This window comes from Dendrobates tinctorius, unplaced genomic scaffold (genome assembly GCF_039654945.1).
Source record: "Dendrobates tinctorius isolate UK_male_01 unplaced genomic scaffold, ASM3965494v1 ptg000231l, whole genome shotgun sequence".
NCBI classification, from domain to species: Eukaryota; Metazoa; Chordata; class Amphibia; order Anura; family Dendrobatidae; genus Dendrobates; species Dendrobates tinctorius.
The window spans coordinates 28,538,577-28,558,559 of record NW_027361898.1 but is presented as its reverse complement, the minus strand read 5'-3'; the positions used below and the strand labels follow the sequence as shown (position 1 = coordinate 28,558,559).

At 44.2% G+C, this 19,983-nt stretch overlaps 1 protein-coding gene across 2 annotated transcripts in view; it reads right to left on the bottom strand.

Moving 5' to 3' along the window:
- Window positions 1-421: 421 nt before the first annotated feature.
- Window positions 422-19,983, bottom strand: part of LOC141059973 (actin-binding protein WASF3-like) — a 161,054-nt gene continuing 141,492 nt past the window's right edge. Inside the window, exons 6-9 of one of the 2 annotated variants that reach the window (XM_073556214.1) lie at window positions 11,951-12,126; window positions 11,353-11,613; window positions 6,586-6,971; window positions 422-3,618 (exon numbers count right to left, since the gene is read on the bottom strand). In XM_073556214.1, the coding sequence (XP_073412315.1) occupies window positions 3,461-3,618; window positions 6,586-6,971; window positions 11,353-11,613; window positions 11,951-12,126 (981 nt within the window). In that variant the 3' untranslated portion in view covers window positions 422-3,460. The remainder of the gene's footprint in view (window positions 3,619-6,585; window positions 6,972-11,352; window positions 11,614-11,950; window positions 12,127-19,983) is intronic. The other variant, XM_073556215.1, reaches the window with a different exon arrangement.

Here is a 19,983-nt window from a genome sequence, read left to right as displayed (position 1 = left end):
AGGGAAGCAGACATTACACCTTCCTCTCCACCCAAACTACCAGGGAAGCAGACATTACACCTTCCTCTCCACCCAAACTACCAGGGAAGCAGACATTACACCTTCCTCTCCACCCAAACTACCAGGGAAGCAGACATTACACCTTCCTCTCCACCCAAACTACCAGGGAAGCAGACATTACACCTTCCTCTCCACCCAAACTACCAGGGAAGCAGACATTACACCTTCCTCTCCACCCAAACAACCAGGGAAGCAGACATTACACCTTCCTCTCCACCCAAACTACCAGGGAAGCAGACATTACACCTTCCTCTCCACCCAAACTACCAGGGAAGCAGACATTACACCTTCCTCTCCACCCAAACTACCAGGGAAGCAGACATTACACCTTCCTCTCCACCCAAACTACCAGGGAAGCAGACATTACACCTTCCTCTCCACCCAAACTACCAGGGAAGCAGACATTACACCTTCCTCTCCACCCAAACAACCAGGGAAGCAGACATTACACCTTCCTCTCCACCCAAACTACCAGGGAAGCAGACATTACACCTTCCTCTCCACCCAAACTACCAGGGAAGCAGACATTACACCTTCCTCTCCACCCAAACAACCAGGGAAGCAGACATTACACCTTCCTCTCCACCCAAACTACCAGGGAAGCAGACATTACACCTTCCTCTCCACCCAAACTACCAGGGAAGCAGACATTACACCTTCCTCTCCACCCAAACTACCAGGGAAGCAAACATTACACCTTCCTCTGCACCCAAACTACCAGGGAAGCAGACATTACATCTTTCTCTGCACCCAAACTACCAGGAAAGCAGACATTAGACCTCCCTCTGCACTCAAACCATCAGGGAAGCAGACATTAAGCTCTCCACCACCCTAGAAATACCTAGACACATAGACCCATAGGTAAAATAGACTTAACTGTTCCCCATTGCCAAAGACCAATAGGTAAGCAGGCAATAACAAAAAAAACATTGTATTTGTAAAAGCAAAAATGCAATAAATGTAAAATGAGCTGGAACATTTATTAGGGTATACTATGTATTTTAGTTCTCTCATGATGGGGTACAGCATTGCCCACTTGCCATATGGGAAAACAAGAGAGAATTAGCAAAGTAGGACAATTCAGTTGTACTGATTAGAGTAATGGGCTCATAGCTAAATTGAGCTTTTCTACATATATAATATTATTATGAACATCATATAATATGTGTAATCCAAGTAGACTGTACATAGCTGCTACATTCAAGCACGATCTGTAAATCAGGGCAATGCTTGCACTCGTGTTTACAAGTGTTTTACAGCCCTGTGGATAAGCTGTGTATATATTCCCAATGGTGAAAGTTTTCAGGAATAGCCATTCCCATCCTTAGCTCAAAATGTGTGGCGTATGCATAATACCTTGTGTGCATTAGGGCTAAAACTAAGATTTGAAGATTCATAAAGTAGAAGGCATGTGTCTAAATAAGGTTCTGGAAAGTTTATGTCATAGGACAAGTTCCATTTATATTATGGAGTCTGTAATATGTCCTACCAAAGCTCCATAGCTGTGAATCATCACATTGCATTAGCCCCCATACACTTTAGATATCTGTCGGCTGAATTATGGTTTGGCCAGCAACTATCTAGCCCAACTCTCCCATACACAGGTGCACTCAGATGACCAAGCTCTCCTGCGTTCTCTATAACAAAGCTGCTGCCAGACATCTTTGGCAGTGGCTTATCTATTAAAAAACAAAAGGATCAGTAATCCAAAATCAGACATCATCTTTCAGGAGACAGCCCAATACACCATAGACTGTTACACATTAATAGTTCACAGTGCAGAGCAGGAAAAAGTGGTCACACATTGATCTCTATGTGACTCTATACAATGAAGCCACAGGGACTGTGCGGGATGCTAAAAGTGTTTTACGGCCTAAACACGTGTAAAGGTGTGTGTAATGTAATGTAAGTGCATTAATATACAGTATGTAATGTAGTATAAGTGAATTAATATATATAATGTAGTGTAAGTGCATTAATATACTTACTAATCACCGTCTTCCCCGGTTTTCAGCTCCACTCTTGTCCTCTTCTCACTCATGTGACTGAAATTTCATCTCTGTGGATCACACTGGGGTTTAGGTGTGAACCAAAAATCGCTTTAACAATGTCTTCTGTCTGATACTCCATAGACTTACATAGTATGAGCGACTTCCAGCCCACACAAAAACCTAGTGTTAGCCATCAAGTTGGAATTTCAGTCACGCGGCATGAGAAGAGGACCAGAGCAGCGCTGAAAACAAGAGAAGGTGGCAATCGGTAAGTATATTAACACACTTACACTGTACTACACATATTACACACTAACACTGTACTACACACATTGCACACTTACACTGTAGTACACACACATTTACACAGGCTCCACAGGTTTTGGGCATAAAAATATAATGGGAGAGCATCTTCTATTTTATTCCCTAGAAGCAATGGTTCTAGGAGAGAATTGCTTTTTACATGACAATTGTTTTTTGTGTGGAGGTTTGTGCCGATTCAATGTACCTATACTGTATATGCTCCCAATGGCAGATCCATACAAAACTGCGCCATAAAACGAACATGTCCATGAGGCCTTAAGATTTCAGATCTGATGATCTTCCTTTCCGTTCTTTTCAAAGGGAACAACTATGTCTACTAAAGCTTTGATGACGGATTTAAAAGAAATTTTAATCCAAAGAACTAGTGATCGACTTCATTTAAGTAAAAGAAATGGGAAAACCTGAATGCATAAGACAAGCGTCTTACAATAAGTGCTAGCTTTTAAAGAGGCTATTTATTAAGGCAGTTAAGAGCAGCATGTTAAAAAAATATATGAATCGTTTTAAATTTTTAAAAACTGAATATGAAACTGCCAATCCGAGCCCCCAGAATGGAGCAGCAGCGGACACATGAAATATACTACTATTTTGAGCTGTACGGGTTTGGTAGCTCATCAGAGTCACTCGGATTTTAGTGGCACCGTTTTCTTAAGCCATAAACCCTTTAGCGAGATTAGTGCTGTCAGATACTATATTATGGCACGCAGTGTTGTGCTTTAATATAAGATGACGTTGTTGCTTGTCTCTTCTGTTGTCACATACAGCAAAATACACAGAAAGGACAAAAAAAATTGTGCAGCACAAGTGTCCCCTGACTGAGTGCCACATATTTCTGTACACTGTAGTGTACTATGGCCTATAGCAAAAGCAGAATACAGAAGTTGGCTAACTTTTTACATAAAACCATGAAATTAACTTATCTGCACAAGTGGAGATTCTCAACCATGTAAATTTACACAAACATGAACAGAGCTCGGTGATATTGGCGGCTGCACAACTGTATAACACGTTTTGTGTCCATTTTGTATCCAATGAGGAAGTTATGTGAGAGTTGGGATGGATAATATAAGAAACACTCCAATTCTTTAATCAGACCATTCATTCTCTTCCAATTCTGAGTCATCATCAGACTCACTGTATTCCACAGCAATCCTGCGGGACAAGATCGTGGCTACGTCATTGCCAACTGGCTCCTTCTTTGCCTCCTGTTCTCTTTGTTCTTGAACTTTCCGAAGTTGGATACCTAAACAACAATCAAATGTAACAAACAGCCTTTATCAATAATATAGGTGGTAACAGATAACACAGAATTATTAAACCAACACTCCTGAACAGTTAATGAGATTTATCAAAGTTGGTACAACGTGGAAGACGTAGGCCCAGATTCATCATTTGCATTTTTTCTTTTATGTCACTTTCCAGTTTTTTTATGGTATCAGTTGTTTTTTGGTACCAAATTATTCAAAATGCAGTAGATGAGGAATATGGTGGTTCAGAATGCGCGCTGCCGAAGGTCCAGAAGTATGATCACACACAAAGGTGAAGCATGAATGTGGTTTATTTCGTCAACATGTTTCAAGGTTTACACATCTCTTCGTCAGGACAAAACCACAATAATAATGTGTTGTTATATTATTATGGTTTTGTCCTGATGAAGAAGTGTCTAGAGACCTTGAAACATGCGACGAAATTATCTGAATCCATGCTTCACCTTTGTGTGTGATCATACTTCTGGATCTTCAGCAGCTCAGATTCTGAACCACCATATTCCTCACTTATTGCATTTCATCTCATTGGTGGTTCTGCAGCAGCCTTTACATGCTTCTACAGAAGATGTGACTGTTACAACCCTACCAGGTGAACACAACTATAATTTTCTATACCACTTGGTTACCAGATAAGATTTTTGCACTTTTTTGTCTCTCCAGTTACTCTATCCAAATTTTTCAAAATGTTGTATACAATTCATGAATTTGCCACAAAGTAAAAAATGTTTCAGTCTTAAACTGTTTTTGCAACTTTTTGATGTCAAAATTCGGATGTTTTGCAATATGTTGCAAATATACCAGAAATACTGGTATACTAAAAAACACACCGGGGGAGTGAGTCTAGAGTGAAGTTGTAAGAGGGTTGACAAGAAGTCCTGTCCCCCTCATGAAGACATTGTGCCAAGCGTGTACTAAGAGTTATTTTGTGTGTTATTATATTTGTACATAATATAAAAATGTATTTATCACTATGGCCATTGTTTGTATCAGGTTCCTGCAGTGCTAATTGCAAGGCCGGCCCCTGGAGGGGAGGTGGAAAAGGCGGCCCTATAGGGGAACCAGTGGAAACATTTTAGAGATATAGGAAGTAAGTAGTCAGTGTTGGAGAGGAGGTGAAATGAAGAAGACAGGTTTACCATTGGTGGAACTACAGTGCTCTGCATGGAAAAAAAATAGTTACAGAGATGGCAGGACATCACAGGGAAGTGGGGACCCATGCAAGAGGAAAGCTTATAAATCCAGAAAACGTACTGTCCAGCAAGAGCAAGAAGGGGACCTTGGGAAAAGTAGTTCCCTGCTGTGGGTACTGAAGCAGGGAGCATCATCTCTACAAGCGGCCCCTGGAACTTATATAGGCAAAGACTTAGGGAATCAAGGTCATAGCAACATATCAGGACCCGTATGACCCTACCCCTAGGAAAATGCAGGTAATTCCAACTACTCCCCATGCCCCTGTGGTACCTGTTGCCAGGAACAAAATGCAAACTATAACTCTAGGAAAGGAGCCAATGTATTGTATGGAAGAAGGCAAAGGAGAATGCATAATCCGTTATCCCCTGTTCTCCTTTTTAGCTGTGCATAAAATGCACATTGTTTGCAAGAACTGGCCTGACCTCATGATTGAAAGAGTCAAATTGGGTGATTCTGCACTAAGTGTAACAGAAGGGACAGCGGAGGTAACAGATGCAAAAATAATGTCACACATGCACACCCACAACACTCATTTCTCTGTAACATGCCGCGGTGTCTGTTGGACACATGACACACGACTACGGCTACCACCCCGGGTACGTTTGCAAACTTGCGCCGAATTTTGCAACTTTTTAATAAGCCGCTAATTATGAATCAGGTGAAACCATCTGGAATCAGCAAGCCACGAAATGGAAAACAAAAAACAGGCAAGCGAATTTGAAATAGACTTAAAAAATGGTGCAAATAGGATAATAAATTGGTTGTAAACAAAACAAGGCGCAAAACATACAAAACTAGACAAAAAAACAGGCACCCTACTACAGATCTATTACTAATTGTTCAATGCACATCTAATGTTTAACACATGCAGTGTCAATACACATATCAATAATCACCAGTCAACCTGAGCTCTAATTTTATATTTATTTATTTCTAATTTTATAGAAACTCCAAGTTTGGAAATTTGGATGTTATCCTTATACATAACCTCCTGATCGCTCAAAAATTCGACCGCTGGGGCTCACACCAATCCAAAGAATCAGGGTTGTACCTGGAGCAGAGGTCAATCATGTGTACGACAGCTCCTCTCATTCTTATGGAAACACAGAAGACCGGCGGCGGCCGGTGCTCGGCTATCTCAGGCAGTACCATTGAGAATGAATGATTGGCAGTGCGCTTGATCGACCACCACACCATTCATGCAGGGCTTTTCAGCACTCAGACCTATTCCATGGACAGGGGATAAGTTTCAACGTTGTGAATACCGATTTAATAATTATAAAAAAAATAGATACTCCAGCAAAACATCCTCAGGTAAGTAAAAACTGAAAGTTTATTTCACAAATACATTAAAATCAGGAATGGTAGCACATGGTCATGACCATGATTAAGGCTAAATGTCAAAACGTAGGTCGTGGCTTCATCCTTCTCTAGTCTGTCTGCTATGTGCTACCATTCCAGATGTTTTGCTGGAGAATCTACTTATTTTTTACATACATTTATTACTTAGTGACAGTATATTATTTTAGGACCACTAGGCAAATTTTGAGCTTAGACTATTGTAAAATGATTATTGTAGACTATTGTAAAATGGAATTCATTCTCAAATGTCTCCTAAAAATTTTGCTTTCAAGCAGCAATGACTTTCCAGTATTTCCATAAGTATGGTAATATACCATTAGTAACTTTTGGAAGCTATAATTTAACACATTTTATGTGGAGGGGAGGAGATGACAAGAGAAAACACTTACCTCTGCGGATTGCAGCTAGAAGGTCACTCCTAGCATCACTCATGGGAATGAGTGGAATCTGAGGTTTCCTTGGTTCCACAGTGACAGTGGGAGGGGAAGCTGAATGAACAGGTGAAGCTGTAAGAGTAAGAGGGCCTGGAGGCGGTGGTGGAGGTGCTACAGGTGGTCCCAAAGAACCAATTTGTGGAGGAGAGCCAGGGTATGGACAGGGAGGAGCAGGAGGTGGGGCAGGGACATACGAAGTCATGGCGGCAGCAACATTGGGGGCTACAGGAGTAGGCGCTGAAATTGGGCTGTCAAAAGCTGTTTGTGCAGAAGGAATAACTGGAGGAGGTGGTGGAGGTGCAGGAGGCACAAAATATTCAGTCATAGGACCTTGTTGGCCACTGAAATGAAAAAACAAAACACATTAATCTTAATTTGAGTGAATAACGGTAGAAGGTTATGGACTGGATTTGGTTTTGGAATAATATACACTTAAATGTACTAAAAGCATTATTTAAGAAAAAAAAAAGGATTGACAAACGATTTAAACAAATGTGTCCGTTCTACAAATGATCTTAGGTCATAGAAAATAATATACTATATCTATTTATGTTCTGTGTTAATTGGACCTGTACGTAAAGGATAAAAATATGCAAGCTGCTCACACCCCCTAAATGTATTAAATATACATGCAGCATAAGGTTATGTCCTGGGAAGAAGTGAAGTACTTATTATATTTATCTCTGATTTAGGAAAGCCACTTCCCTGGATGTATCCCACGCAGGACCAGATGCCTGCCAACCAGTATGCAATATCGTAAACTAAAGTAAGATACAGAATTCAACCTGCGTACAGGTTCCTTTTCAATTTTACCAGTGAACTTCATAATTATGTATGTATCAAGCCTAGATTTAATAAATGCATTTAGTGTTGATGGAAATATCTGCTTGGGATGTCACAAATTATTGATGAGAGCTAGAAAAACATCTAATAAATAAATCATAACATTTGGAATTTGAAGTCATTTTTACATGTAAGTATATATGTCAGTGTAAAGTCAGTATGGCCTTCTTCTTTCTGTGTAAGTCGTGGATAATAGGAAATGATTTTAAGTAGCACAATATGAATATGATTTTGGGCAGCACGGTGGCTTAGTGGTTAACACTGTTCCTTTACAGCCCTGGGGTCCTGGGTTCAAATCCCACCAAGAACAACATCTGGCAGACAGTTTGTATGTTCCTCTGGTTTCTACTCGCATTCCAAAGACATAGTGATATGGAATTTAGATTGGAAGCCCCAATGGGGGCAGCGATGATGTCTGTAAAGTGCTGTGGAATTAATGGCGCTATATAAGTGAGTAAAATAAATAAATAAAATCTAATAATATGACAACTTAATCTTGAAAGTATGTATCCAGAAGAAAATAACTGAAATAAGTGGATCATTTGACATACAGTACTTGCAGGAATCGGAATATTGCCTGCCTCCCAAAAATTACAATTTTATACCCTGCACGCACTTCATCTTGGAATATTCCCAAAACAGAATAGAAATTCTTTCAAAGAGCATTTACATATGTCACGCCACTTATATTGCCCAGACTGTTCACTTATGTGATGACTGTTTGCTGCAAAGATTTCATAGGATGCAAATCCCCAGGGAAAACCCTGCAGATACTGAGCCAAGAACTGGAAGTGCTCTATGACAGAAAACGATCATTCTGTATTATTATTACACCCAAAATAAAATTACTAGGCATAAAACAATATATCACTTTTGTCCAGATTCTTCCGGTAAGTGTAGCTTTGCTTTCGTTAGCATTCCCAATAGTAATCCCTGACGTTAAAAGTCTTCCTGAAAGATTGTGTAAGTAGAAGGAATACATAAGACAAATGACTGCCTAATAATTTAGATACATGCCCAGTCACAGTGATTTCTGCTTTTGGAATAAAGGTGATTTATTTAGAGAGCTGCACACTGACAACCTCTGACAGTCTATGAAATATTACACAGAATGAGATGGATGCAGTCCAAGAGTTGTGCGCCAGTCCTCTCCCACAGTCCACAGCTTAATCACGCTGATATTTCTACATCTGTCACAGAAGTTAGCTAAATGCTTCTTGGCAATCAGTGTGAATGGCATCTGGTGCCAGGTCTGGGATTTAACACTTACCGCCATCGCTGGTTTGCCTAGAAACAAGTTGTGAACTCTCCAAGGTGCTGAAGTCTTTCTACATTAATCCATGTGCATTTATAGATATAAAACATATATATTTAAACACACATGCAAACCGGAGTATAAGTATCTGAGATACGTCCCATATATTTAGGAAGTTGTACAGTTCCCAAATATGCCCTATTTGTGCAGTCGTGAGAACGGATCCTGTACATTTAAAGGGTAACCATTATTTTATTTTATTTTTTCGAATAAATCAATAGTGCACATGACAATAAGAAACTTTGTAATATATATTATAAGAAAAATCCACTTCTTTCTCCTCCTGGACTGAGCTTTCATTCTCAAAGTTCTCAATTCAAGGGTTAAAACCTGACTCCAGTGAATACAGACTTTCCCATTACCTGGATAGTAGATGGCAGTTGGTCCTCATAAAGTTCTATGGAGAACTGGAACTATCATTCCAGGAGAAATTCAAGCAGAATGTCTGTATCTTCCTCCAGCTCCTCCTCCTTCCATAGAATTTTAAAATCACCAAATGCCATCTCTTACCTCAGTAATGGGAAAGTCTCTATTCACAGAACATAGACTTTAATCCATGAATTGAACATTTTGAGTGATCAGTCCAGTAGGAGAAAGAAGCAGATTACTCCGATAAGATATATTACACAGTTTCTTATTTTTATGCATATTATTGATTTATGAATTAAAATTAAAATGATGGTTACCCTTTAAAGGGAATCTGTCACCAGGTTTTTGCTCCTCATTTGGGAGCAGCATAATGTAGGAAAAGAGACTGCAATGTGTCACTTAGTTTACTGACTGCAATAGTTGTGATACAATCAAAGTTTTCTCTGCTGTAGATGTAGCAGGGCTCATAAAGCTAACTCCACCCACACCACAGCTTACTATGTACCTTGTATACTGACAGTAAGCTGCTAATCAAAGCTAGGGGCGTGTTTGGACCAGAAGGTACAAGGGAGCTTGTCCGGCAATGATAAAAAACACTTTAAGGCTATGTGCACACGTAGCGTTTTAAAACGCTCACTAAAAACCGGACTCCTTCCCAGAAATCGCGCGTTTTTTTCCCGCGCGATTTCACCGCGATTTTACCGCGATTATGTCCGCGATTTTGCTGCGATTTTCGCGTGCTATATTCAAGCACTTTCCAAGTGATTTGAAGCATCACTTGGAAAGTGATTGACAGGTTGGTCACACTCGTCAAACATAGTGTTTGACAAGTGTGACCAGGTTTTTACTATTGAGGCTGCCTATGCGGCATCAATAGTAAAAGATAGGATGTTAAAATGCTAAAGAAAATAAAAAAATCGGGGTATATTTACCTTCCGGCGTCCCGCGCTGCATTCCCGGGCCTCAGCGTTCCCAGTAATGCCTTGCGAGACCTGTGATGACGTAGTCTCGCGTTGCTATAGCGATCTCACGAGACCGCGTCATTACAGGACCTTGCCACAAGGCATTACTGGGAATGCTTAGGCCGGGAATGCAGCGCGGGACGTCGGAAGGTAAATATACCCCGATTTTTTATTTTTTATTCTTTTTTTTACAGGGGTATGGTACCAGGGGCCTGGAGGACAGTCTCCTCTCCTCCACACCGTGGGTACCAACCGCACATGAGACGCTTAACTTCCCGCATGGTGGGCATAGCCACATGCGGGAAGTAAGCGATTCTCATGCATTCCTTCTTTGCGATTCCGCACAAAAGAATGAGCATGCTGCGATTTTTTCTGCGATGCGATTCCGCCACGGAAAAAAGCGCAGCATTAGCACAGCATGTGCGGAATGCCATAGGAATGCATGGGGTGCGTTCTGTACATGATTTTTAAATGTTTTCGCAGCGTTTTAGCGCCGAAAATCGTGGCAAAAACGCTTAAAAATCGCTACGTGGGCTCATAAAGCTAACTCCACCCACACCACAGCTTACTATGTACCTTGCTAGCGTTTATAAACGCTCAGGAAAAGGATCCCCTTTCCCAGAAAACGCGCGTCTTTTTCCATGCGTTTTTTGCGCGATTTTTGACGTGTTTTTGACGCGTTTTTTGACACGCGATTTCTGGGAACATTGGGGATGGCTAAAAATGCTGAGCAATGCGGGAATTAATGAGCATGCTGCGTTTTTAGCCGCTAAGCGATTCCTGAGCGGTTAAAAACGCATGCATTGGCACAAAAAGCCAAAAACGCATGCTAATTAATTTGATGCATCTTTTAAGCATTTCTGCAGCGTCTGATCCGGCTCAAACGCTGCGGAAACGCTTAACAAAACGCATCGTGGGCACACAGCCTTACTCTTACTGATAAAACACTTATTGTATTGAAAGAAGAGCACACAGCCAAATAAGTGATACATCACTGAAATCTGTCTCAGCTGCTACACTATGCTGCCCTCAGATTATATAGCAAAAACCTGCTGAAAGATTCCCTTTAAGTCTATGCACAGATTTAGGACATGGCTGGAGACAGCACCACTGCGTCTTGAACTTTGCACAGAGCTCTTTGGAAACATTTGCTGAGATTTCTAATGCTGAAATTGTTGATAGAAATAAATTGTCTCTTGGCTCACTTTAGACATAATCCAATGTGTCACTTACCCATAATCCTTTAGGACCTGAGGTCGTGGGCCATTGAGAATAGCCTCTGGTGGCTGTGGTGCATGAGCCTGCTGGGCTCTGTTCAGACTGTTCTGTCTGCTACCCGGAGCAGACGAACGGTAGCCATGTTCTTGTGCTTGACTGGCCATTAGGATGATCTCTTTGTTCTCTGGGGTCAAGTGAGGGACGGCAGCTAGGATCTGCTGAGTGGGGTGATTGGGGCTGGCAGGGTACGAGTGATCGAGATCTGAAGCATACGACCTGCAGTTACAAATGTGAGAAAAGACGACTGTGAGAGGTGGAAGTACATACAGTCTATTACAGCTAATGGTGCGGACATCCCACCCAGGATGAGGGGTGCAGTCATTGTGCAGCTTGTTGTCTGGAATATTAGCAAGTACAACAGCAACATCTCTATTTTGTACGTAAGAAGGACTAGAACATATGCATGTACAGTATTTGGTGCACAATCGCTTACATATTTTAGAAAATCATGCTGACAGTATAATTCCCTCCAACCAACCCACAAATATAAAACTTCCATCTGTTTCCCAGCCTAAAGATATTTCAATATGGACATATTGTGCGTGGAACCTGCCTATTATCAGGGGACAGTGATCCCTCGGATGAAGTCACATGATATGGAGATGGTGAGAACCTGTTATCTGGCCTGAACTCCTTATCATATGCCATCATGTTCCATTCCAGCCTCCGGTTTCGTGCTTTCCGAACCTTCTTCACTTCCCGAGTGGGGTCTTCCACCTGCCTCTGCTCCTGCAAATATACAAGGCAGTTATGTGTTAGAGCTCTTATACTGATCTATTCTGAGCCATCATTTCCCAATAGAATTACTCACACACAGCTTTTCACATGTCCTAAAGGAGATTTCTACAGAACTTGAACAGCCCATGCAGTTACATAGTTACATAGGTTGAAAAATGACTTGGTCTACCAAGTTCAACCTCTTATACTGTCTGCCATTACTACCTCTTCTGGTCGGGCATTCCACATTCTGACTGCTCTAACTGTAAAGAACCCTTTCCTATTTAGCTGCCGGATTCGCCTTTCTTCCACCCGTAATGAGTGCTCCTTGGTCCTTAGTATGGTCTTTGGAAGGAATAATTCATGCGCTAGTCCTCTGTATTGACCACTAGAGTTGAGCGACTTTTGGTTTTTTAGGGTCGAGTTTCGTTTCGTGAAACCCGACTTTTCCAAAAGTCGGGTCGAGCAAGATCGTCCGATTATAGGGAAAAGTCGGGGTCGTCCCGAAACACGAAACCCAATGTAAGTCAATGGGGAATAAAAGTCGGCAGTGAGAGGAGGACAGGAAACACACCTACAGTGCCCATTTGAATGCCAAAAGCATCAATTCTTCTTACTTAAGCTTGTCAACCTTAATTAACTTCATAATACAAGTTACGCACTGAAAAATGGGGGTTATTTGGCTAAAGTTGTGGGGGGGAGGGCTGGCTGCAGGTTTTCATGTGCCCTGGGCGAAAGAGCGCCCCTTTAACACATACCACAACTCATCATGCTCCGATACGGCAGAGAAATAGCGGTATAGTACAATGAAAAATACTTCACTTTTTACATCTCATGACGAGGCCCATCTATTTCTCCATACAGAATCATTGGTCCCATATAATGTTTGAAACAGTATATGATGAGCTCCACATAATGCTACAGTATATGTTGGTCCCCATGGATGAAGCTCCGCTGTCTTATGGGCCCAAATAATGCTCCAAACATAATGGGCCCCATTTCTAATGCTCTAGTGTATAATGGGCCCTGTAAATGCTGCTCCAGTGTCTGATGTCCACCTTTGGAATGTTCCAGTGTATGGTGGGCCCCATCTATCATTCTCCAGAGTATAGTGCTCCCCAAAAATTGCTGTCCCAACATTGAAAACAATCAAATAAGTCTCCTCGCTAGGGAATCCCTGTACTTGTCTGGACTCCTCGTCGTCCCCATCTTCCATCTCACTGCACAGTATTTCAACTTTGCAAGTGCTGTGATCCTGAGCAAGCAGGGGGGGCCCACTCGTTGGCGACAGCACTGGCACAGAGCCCCTGATAGTACGGTGGTGTGTCTGATGGCGGGTGGGCCAAACCAGCACTTTCATCTGCAGCTTCCTCTTTGTCACCGTGTAAGATGGAACTGTATATGGGAAGGGTAACCTGAGTTTCATCAGGGTCAGATTCAGGTCGTGTAGCGTGCGAGGGGAATGTAGTGGTCTGGGTCAATGTACCAGCAGATTCATCGAGCAGTGGCTGGGCATCAGTGCACTTGTGTTGCCCCCAGGAGTACGGTCACCACAGTGGCATTACCTTCTTCCTAGGGAGTGTGATGTCATGCTTGGGAGCAACGAACGATCTCTCTAGCAGGTTAACTGATTGGGCGGCGTTATTCCCACGAGTCATGACCCTCCAAACAGCGTTCATGAAGGCAAAGTGTTTGTTTTACGTGGGCAGTATGGTTGCAAAGCTGAACCTTAAAGGAATGACCAGAAGGGCACCACCAGGAGTGGAGCCTACGGTTAAATTCGACTCCACCTGGGAAACCTCAACCATGCCAGCTACAGAACAGATGCACACATTGCAAGCTTAATTCCGTTAACAAACGAGACTCCGTCATGCCCCGCGGTCCGAGTTCAGCTTACTAGAGGGACACGTGAGGCTCTGGCACATGAGGTTGGCCAATAACTGGTGTGTCATGCCCTTACATGTCCGTGGCTGCATGTGCGCTACACTGAAAAGGCCAGCGTTTGTCGCTTACAGGTGCAGATAACCCGCTGAACAACGTTAGTGATGGGGATCACTGATTACAATTATTACCCGCGAACAATGATTTCCCAGTAAGTGCAGGTCAACCGCAGTTCCGGAATTAGGCCTAACCATCATTCCTGAAAAAATGAAAAACTTACGTGTGCAAACCACAGGTGCTGTAGCTTGCTTAAAAGCTCGCCAGCCGTTCTCACGCCCAGTATGGATTACACGTGATTGCACAAAGGTGAGAAAGGGTACCGTATCCCCAGATAACATGTATGGATAGCGTACACATTCAAAATATATGTCTATACATCAGGAGGCAGGCTCAGACGGTGTTAGGCCCATTATGGATTGCACGTGATTGCACAAAGGTTAGAAAGGGTACCGTATCCCCGGATAACATGTATGGATAGCGTACACATTCAAAATATATGTCTATACATCAGGAGGCAGGCTCAGACGGTGTTAGGCCCAGTATGGATTGCACGTGATTGCACAAAGGTTAGAAAGGGTACCGTATCCCCGGATAACATGTATGGATAGCGTACACATTCAAAATATATGTCTATACATCAGGAGGCAGGCTCAGACGGTGTTAGGCCCAGTATGGATTGCACGTGATTGCACAAAGGTTAGAAAGGGTACCGTTTCCCCGGATAACATGTATGGATAGCGTACACATTCAAAATATATGTCTATACAGTAGGAGGCAGGCTCAGACGGTGTTAGGCCCAGTATGGATTGCACGTGATTGCACAAAGGTTAGAAAGGGTACCGTATCACCAGATAACATGTATGGATAGCGTACACATTCAAAATATATGTCTATACATCAGGAGGCAGGCTCAGACGGTGTTAGGCCCAGTATGGATTGCACGTGATTGCACAAAGGTTAGAAAGGGTACCGTATCCCCGGATAACATGTATGGATAGCGTACACATTCAAAATATATGTCTATACATCAGGAGGCAGGCTCAGACAGTGTTAGGCCCAGTATGGATTGCATGTGATTGCACAAAGGTTAGAAAGGGTACCGTTTCCCTGGATAACATGTATGGATAGTGTACACATTCAAAATATATGTCTATACATCAGGAGGCAGGCTCAGACGGTGTTAGGCCCAGTATGGATTGCACGTGATTGCACAAAGGTTAGAAAGGGTACCGTATCCCCGGATAACATGTATGGATAGCGTACACATTCAAAATATATGTCTATACATCAGGAGGCAGGCTCAGACGGTGTTAGGCCCAGTATGGATTGCATGTGATTGCACAAAGGTTAGAAAGGGTACCGTTTCCCCGGATAACATGTATGGATAGCGTACACATTCAAAATATATGTCTATACATCAGGAGGCAGGCTCAGACGGTGTTAGGCCCAGTATGGATTGCACGTGATTGCACAAAGGTTAGAAAGGGTACCGTATCCCCGGATAACATGTATGGATAGCGTACACATTCAAAATATATGTCTATACATCAGGAGGCAGGCTCAGACGGTGTTAGGCCCAGTATGGATTGCACGTGATTGCACAAAGGCTAGAAAGGGTACCGTATCCCCGGATAACATGTATGGATAGCGTACACATTCAAAATATATGTCTATACATCAGGAGGCAGGCTCAGACGGTGTTAGGCCCAGTATGGATTGCATGTGATTGCACAAAGGTTAGAAAGGGTACCGTTTCCCTGGATAACATGTATGGATAGTGTACACATTCAAAATATATGTCTATACATCAGGAGGCAGGCTCAGACGGTGTTAGGCCCAGTATGGATTGCACGTGATTGCACAAAGGTTAGAAAGGGTACCGTATCCCCGGATAACATGTATGGATAGCGTACACATTCAAAATATATGTCTATACATCAGGAGGCAGGCTCAGACGGTGTTAGGCCCAGTATGGATTGCATGTGATTGCACAAAGGTTAGAAAGGGTACCGTTTCCCCGGATAACATGTATGGATAGCGTACACATTCAAAATATATGTCTATACATCAGGAGGCAGGCTCAGACGGTGTTAGGCCCAGTATGGATTGCACGTGATTGCACAAAGGTTAGAAAGGGTACCGTATCCCCGGATAACATGTATGGATAGCGTACACATTCAAAATATATGTCTATACATCAGGAGGCAGGCTCAGACGGTGTTAGGCCCAGTATGGATTGCACGTGATTGCACAAAGGCTAGAAAGGGTACCGTATCCCCGGATAACATGTATGGATAGCGTACACATTCAATATATATGTCTATACATCAGGAGGCAGGCTCAGACGGTGTCAGGCACAGTATGGATTTGACGGCCCAAACTACACAGCGGAGGAGCAGGGAGAGGTAAAGATTGCAAATGCTGGGGCCCTGCCCAAGCAAGGGGGGCCCACTCGTGGGCGTCGGTACTGGCACTGGGCCCCTCATAGTACGGCGGTGTGTCTGACGGCGGGTGTGCACCACCACCGTCAGAGACACTTGATTGCACTATGAAGGACCCTGTGCCAGTGCCCGCGCCCAAGAGTCGGCCTACCCACCTGTCCAGGGCAACGGCACTCGCACGGTGTCGTGCGCTAGGTGGTGACCCCGGCCATGGGGGGGGAGGCAGCACAGTTAGGGAGTTTTAGAAAGTGGCATATGTTGATGTTGGACATTCAGCTGATGTAAAAGGTGAAATAGGTCAAGTCCCAGGAAGAGGTGGACCAAAGCAAGCCATTTTTCTGTCACCCTATGTGTCATCAGGGGAAGGTGGGACAAAATCCTTGGAAACCTATGCGTGGTTCATTTTAATGAAGGTTAGATCATCCACATTTTGGGTTGACAGACGGGTCCTTTTTTCTGTCAGGATTGATCCAGCTGCACTGAAGACTCTTTCCGATAGCACACTTGCAGCTGGGCAAGCGAGCTCCTGTAAGGCATATTGTGCCAATTCAGGCCAGGTGTCCAGTTTAGCGGCCCAATAGTCAAAGGGGAATGACCTGTGTGGGAGAACATCGATATGGGAGGAAAAGTAGTTTGTAACCATAGTTGACAACTGCTGTCTCCTGTCACTTTCCATCGATGCAGTATTACCAGTTGTGTGAGCGGTACTTGAAAAATCAGTCCACAACATTGTCATGAAACCCCTGTCTCCAACGCCACTTCTGCTGTGTGCACCACGAACACCTCTGCCAAGCTGCCCCCGGCCCGTACGGCTCGTGTGAGAACCATCACCGCTGCTGTGTGCTGGGAATGCCTCAAGCAACCGATTTACCAGAGTTGCTTGTTTATTAGCCAATATTAGGTCAAGGTTCTCCTGTGGCATGATGTTTTGTAATTTGCCTTTATAGCGTGGATCCAGGATGCTGGCCAACCAGTAGTCGTCATCGTTCATCATTTTGGCAATGCGGGGGTCCCTTTTTAGGATCTGCAAGGCATAATCTGACATGTGGGCCAATGTTCCCGGTGTCAATGATGCACTGCGAGTGCTGTTTGGAGGAGCACTTTCTGGCAAATCCACATCCCTCCAGTCATGCACAAACCCTGTACCAGACCTTGCCACGCCAACATTTTCACTTGCCCCACGAGATGCATCCTCCTCCCCTAAGTAATCATCCCCATCATCCTCCTCCTCCTCCTCTTCCACCTCGTCCAGGAGAGGTCCCTGAGCAGACAATGGCTGAATGTCATCAAGGATTCCCTCCTCCTCTTCCTCCTCATCAACATTGGCTGCAGAAGCCTGCTCCTTAAGGTGCGTCAAAGTTTGCATGAGCAGACGCATAAGAGGGATGCTCATGCTTAGGATGGCGTCGTCTGCACTTACCAGCCGTGTGCATTCCTCAAAACACTGAAGGACTTTACAGAGGTCTCTCAGCTTAGACCACTGCACACCGGTCAACTCCATGTCTGCTCTCAAAGTGCCTGGCCGTATATCCTCCCACAAATGCATTATGGCCTGCCTCTGCTCGCACAGCCGCTCCACCATGTGCAGGGTGGAGTTCCACCTTGTTGCAATGTCGATAATGAGGCGGTGGTTGGGAAGGTGGAGCAATCGCTGCAGCTTCTGCATACGAACGGAGTGTACAGGCGACCGGCGGATGTGCGCGCACAGTCTTCGCACCTTCTGGAGCAGGGCTGTTAACTCCGGATAATTTTTGAGGAAGCACTGCACCACCAGGTTCAAGGTGTGAGCCAAGCAAGGTATGTGGCTGAGTTTTGAAAGGGCTATGGCTGCCACAAAATTATGCCCGTTATCACTAACTACCTTGCCTGCCTCAAGATGTACACTGCCCAGCCATGACTCAGTTTGTCGCTGAAAGTACTCGGCCAGCACCTCGGCGGTGTGTCTGTCGCCCAAACACATCATCTGCAACACTGCCTGCTGACGCTTTCCACTAGCTGCTCGATAGGGGGACACCTCGTGTGCAACAGTGGCAGCTGCAGATGGAGTGCTCGTACGACTGCGCTCTGTGGACGAGCTTTCCCTTCTGGAGGAGGAGGAGGGTCGAACGCCTACAGCCAACTGTTTCCTATACCGTGGGCTAGGCAGCACTGTCCCACCACCGCTGTCCCCTGTGGACCCTGCATCCACCACATTAACCCAGTGCGCAGTGATGGACACGTAACGGCCCTGGCCATGCCGACTGGACCATGCATCAGTTGTGAGGTGCACCTTTCCGCTCACTGACTGCTTGAGTGCATGGACAATGCGGTCTTTCACATGATGGTGGAGGGCCTTGGGATGGCTTTGCGAGAGAAGAAGTGGCGACTGGGTAGGTCATAGCGTGGTACTGCATTGGCCATGAGTTCACGGAAAGCTGCGCTTTCCACCAACCGAAAGGGCATCATCTCAAACGAGATTAGTTTGGCAATGTGGGCGTTCAAACCCAGTGTACGCGGATGAGAGACTGAGTACTTTCTTGACCTACTCATAGTGTCTGGGAGGGTGAGCTGGACTTGAGAGCTGCATATGGTGGAAGTAGCGGTGGACAGGGCGGACTGAGAGAGGGTTGATGATGGTGATGGAGTTGGTGTTCTTTCTGATGGCCTAGAATCAGTCTTTCGTTGATGTAACAGTGGGATTCCCTGACTGCTGTGGCCTTGCAACGACACCTCAACATTTGCTGCTGTGCTAACCGGTGGGCTTACAGTGGGGAAAACAATGTAGCGTTGCTGACTACCTTCGTTGTGATCAGTTGCACATGAGGTTTGGTGTTGTGTCCACGCTTGCAAGTGCATGGTGGTTAAATGTCTAAGCATGCAACTGGTATTCAAATTTTTCAGATTTTTCCCTCGGCTAAAGGTCTTTGCGCACTTCTTACAGATAACCTTGGCCTGATCATTAGGATTTTGTTCAAAAAAGTGCCACACTGCACTCTTTCTACTATGGAAGACATTTTGCGTCCTTGCACACTGTGCTATTTTGACCGTCTGGCCAAGCAGTCCAGCAACTTTTCGGCTTTTTGTAACCCGTTTTTGGACTGCTCCGTGCCTGCAAGATAACAGCTGTTGCAATGTCGATGCCTGCGGCGGATGCTCCTCCTCCTCTTCTGAGCTATTGGCAGCGGCACCCTCTTCCCCCAATGGATGCCAATCTGGGTTAACATCTGGGTCATCCATCACCTCCTCTTCAATGTCATGTGCACCTTCCTCTGTGTCACCGTGTATGGTGGTATAGTGTGCGGGAAGGGGCACCTGAGTCTCATCAGGGTCAGAATCTGGCTCTGTACACTGCGAGGACAATGTAGTGCTCTGAGTGAATGTACCAGCAGAATCATCCATCAGCGGCTGTGCATCAGTGCACTCCATGTCAGATTCATCTTGGCCTGGGTAATTCACCATTTCACTTGATAATCCAGGCATGGTATGTGAAAACAGCTCCATGGAGTAA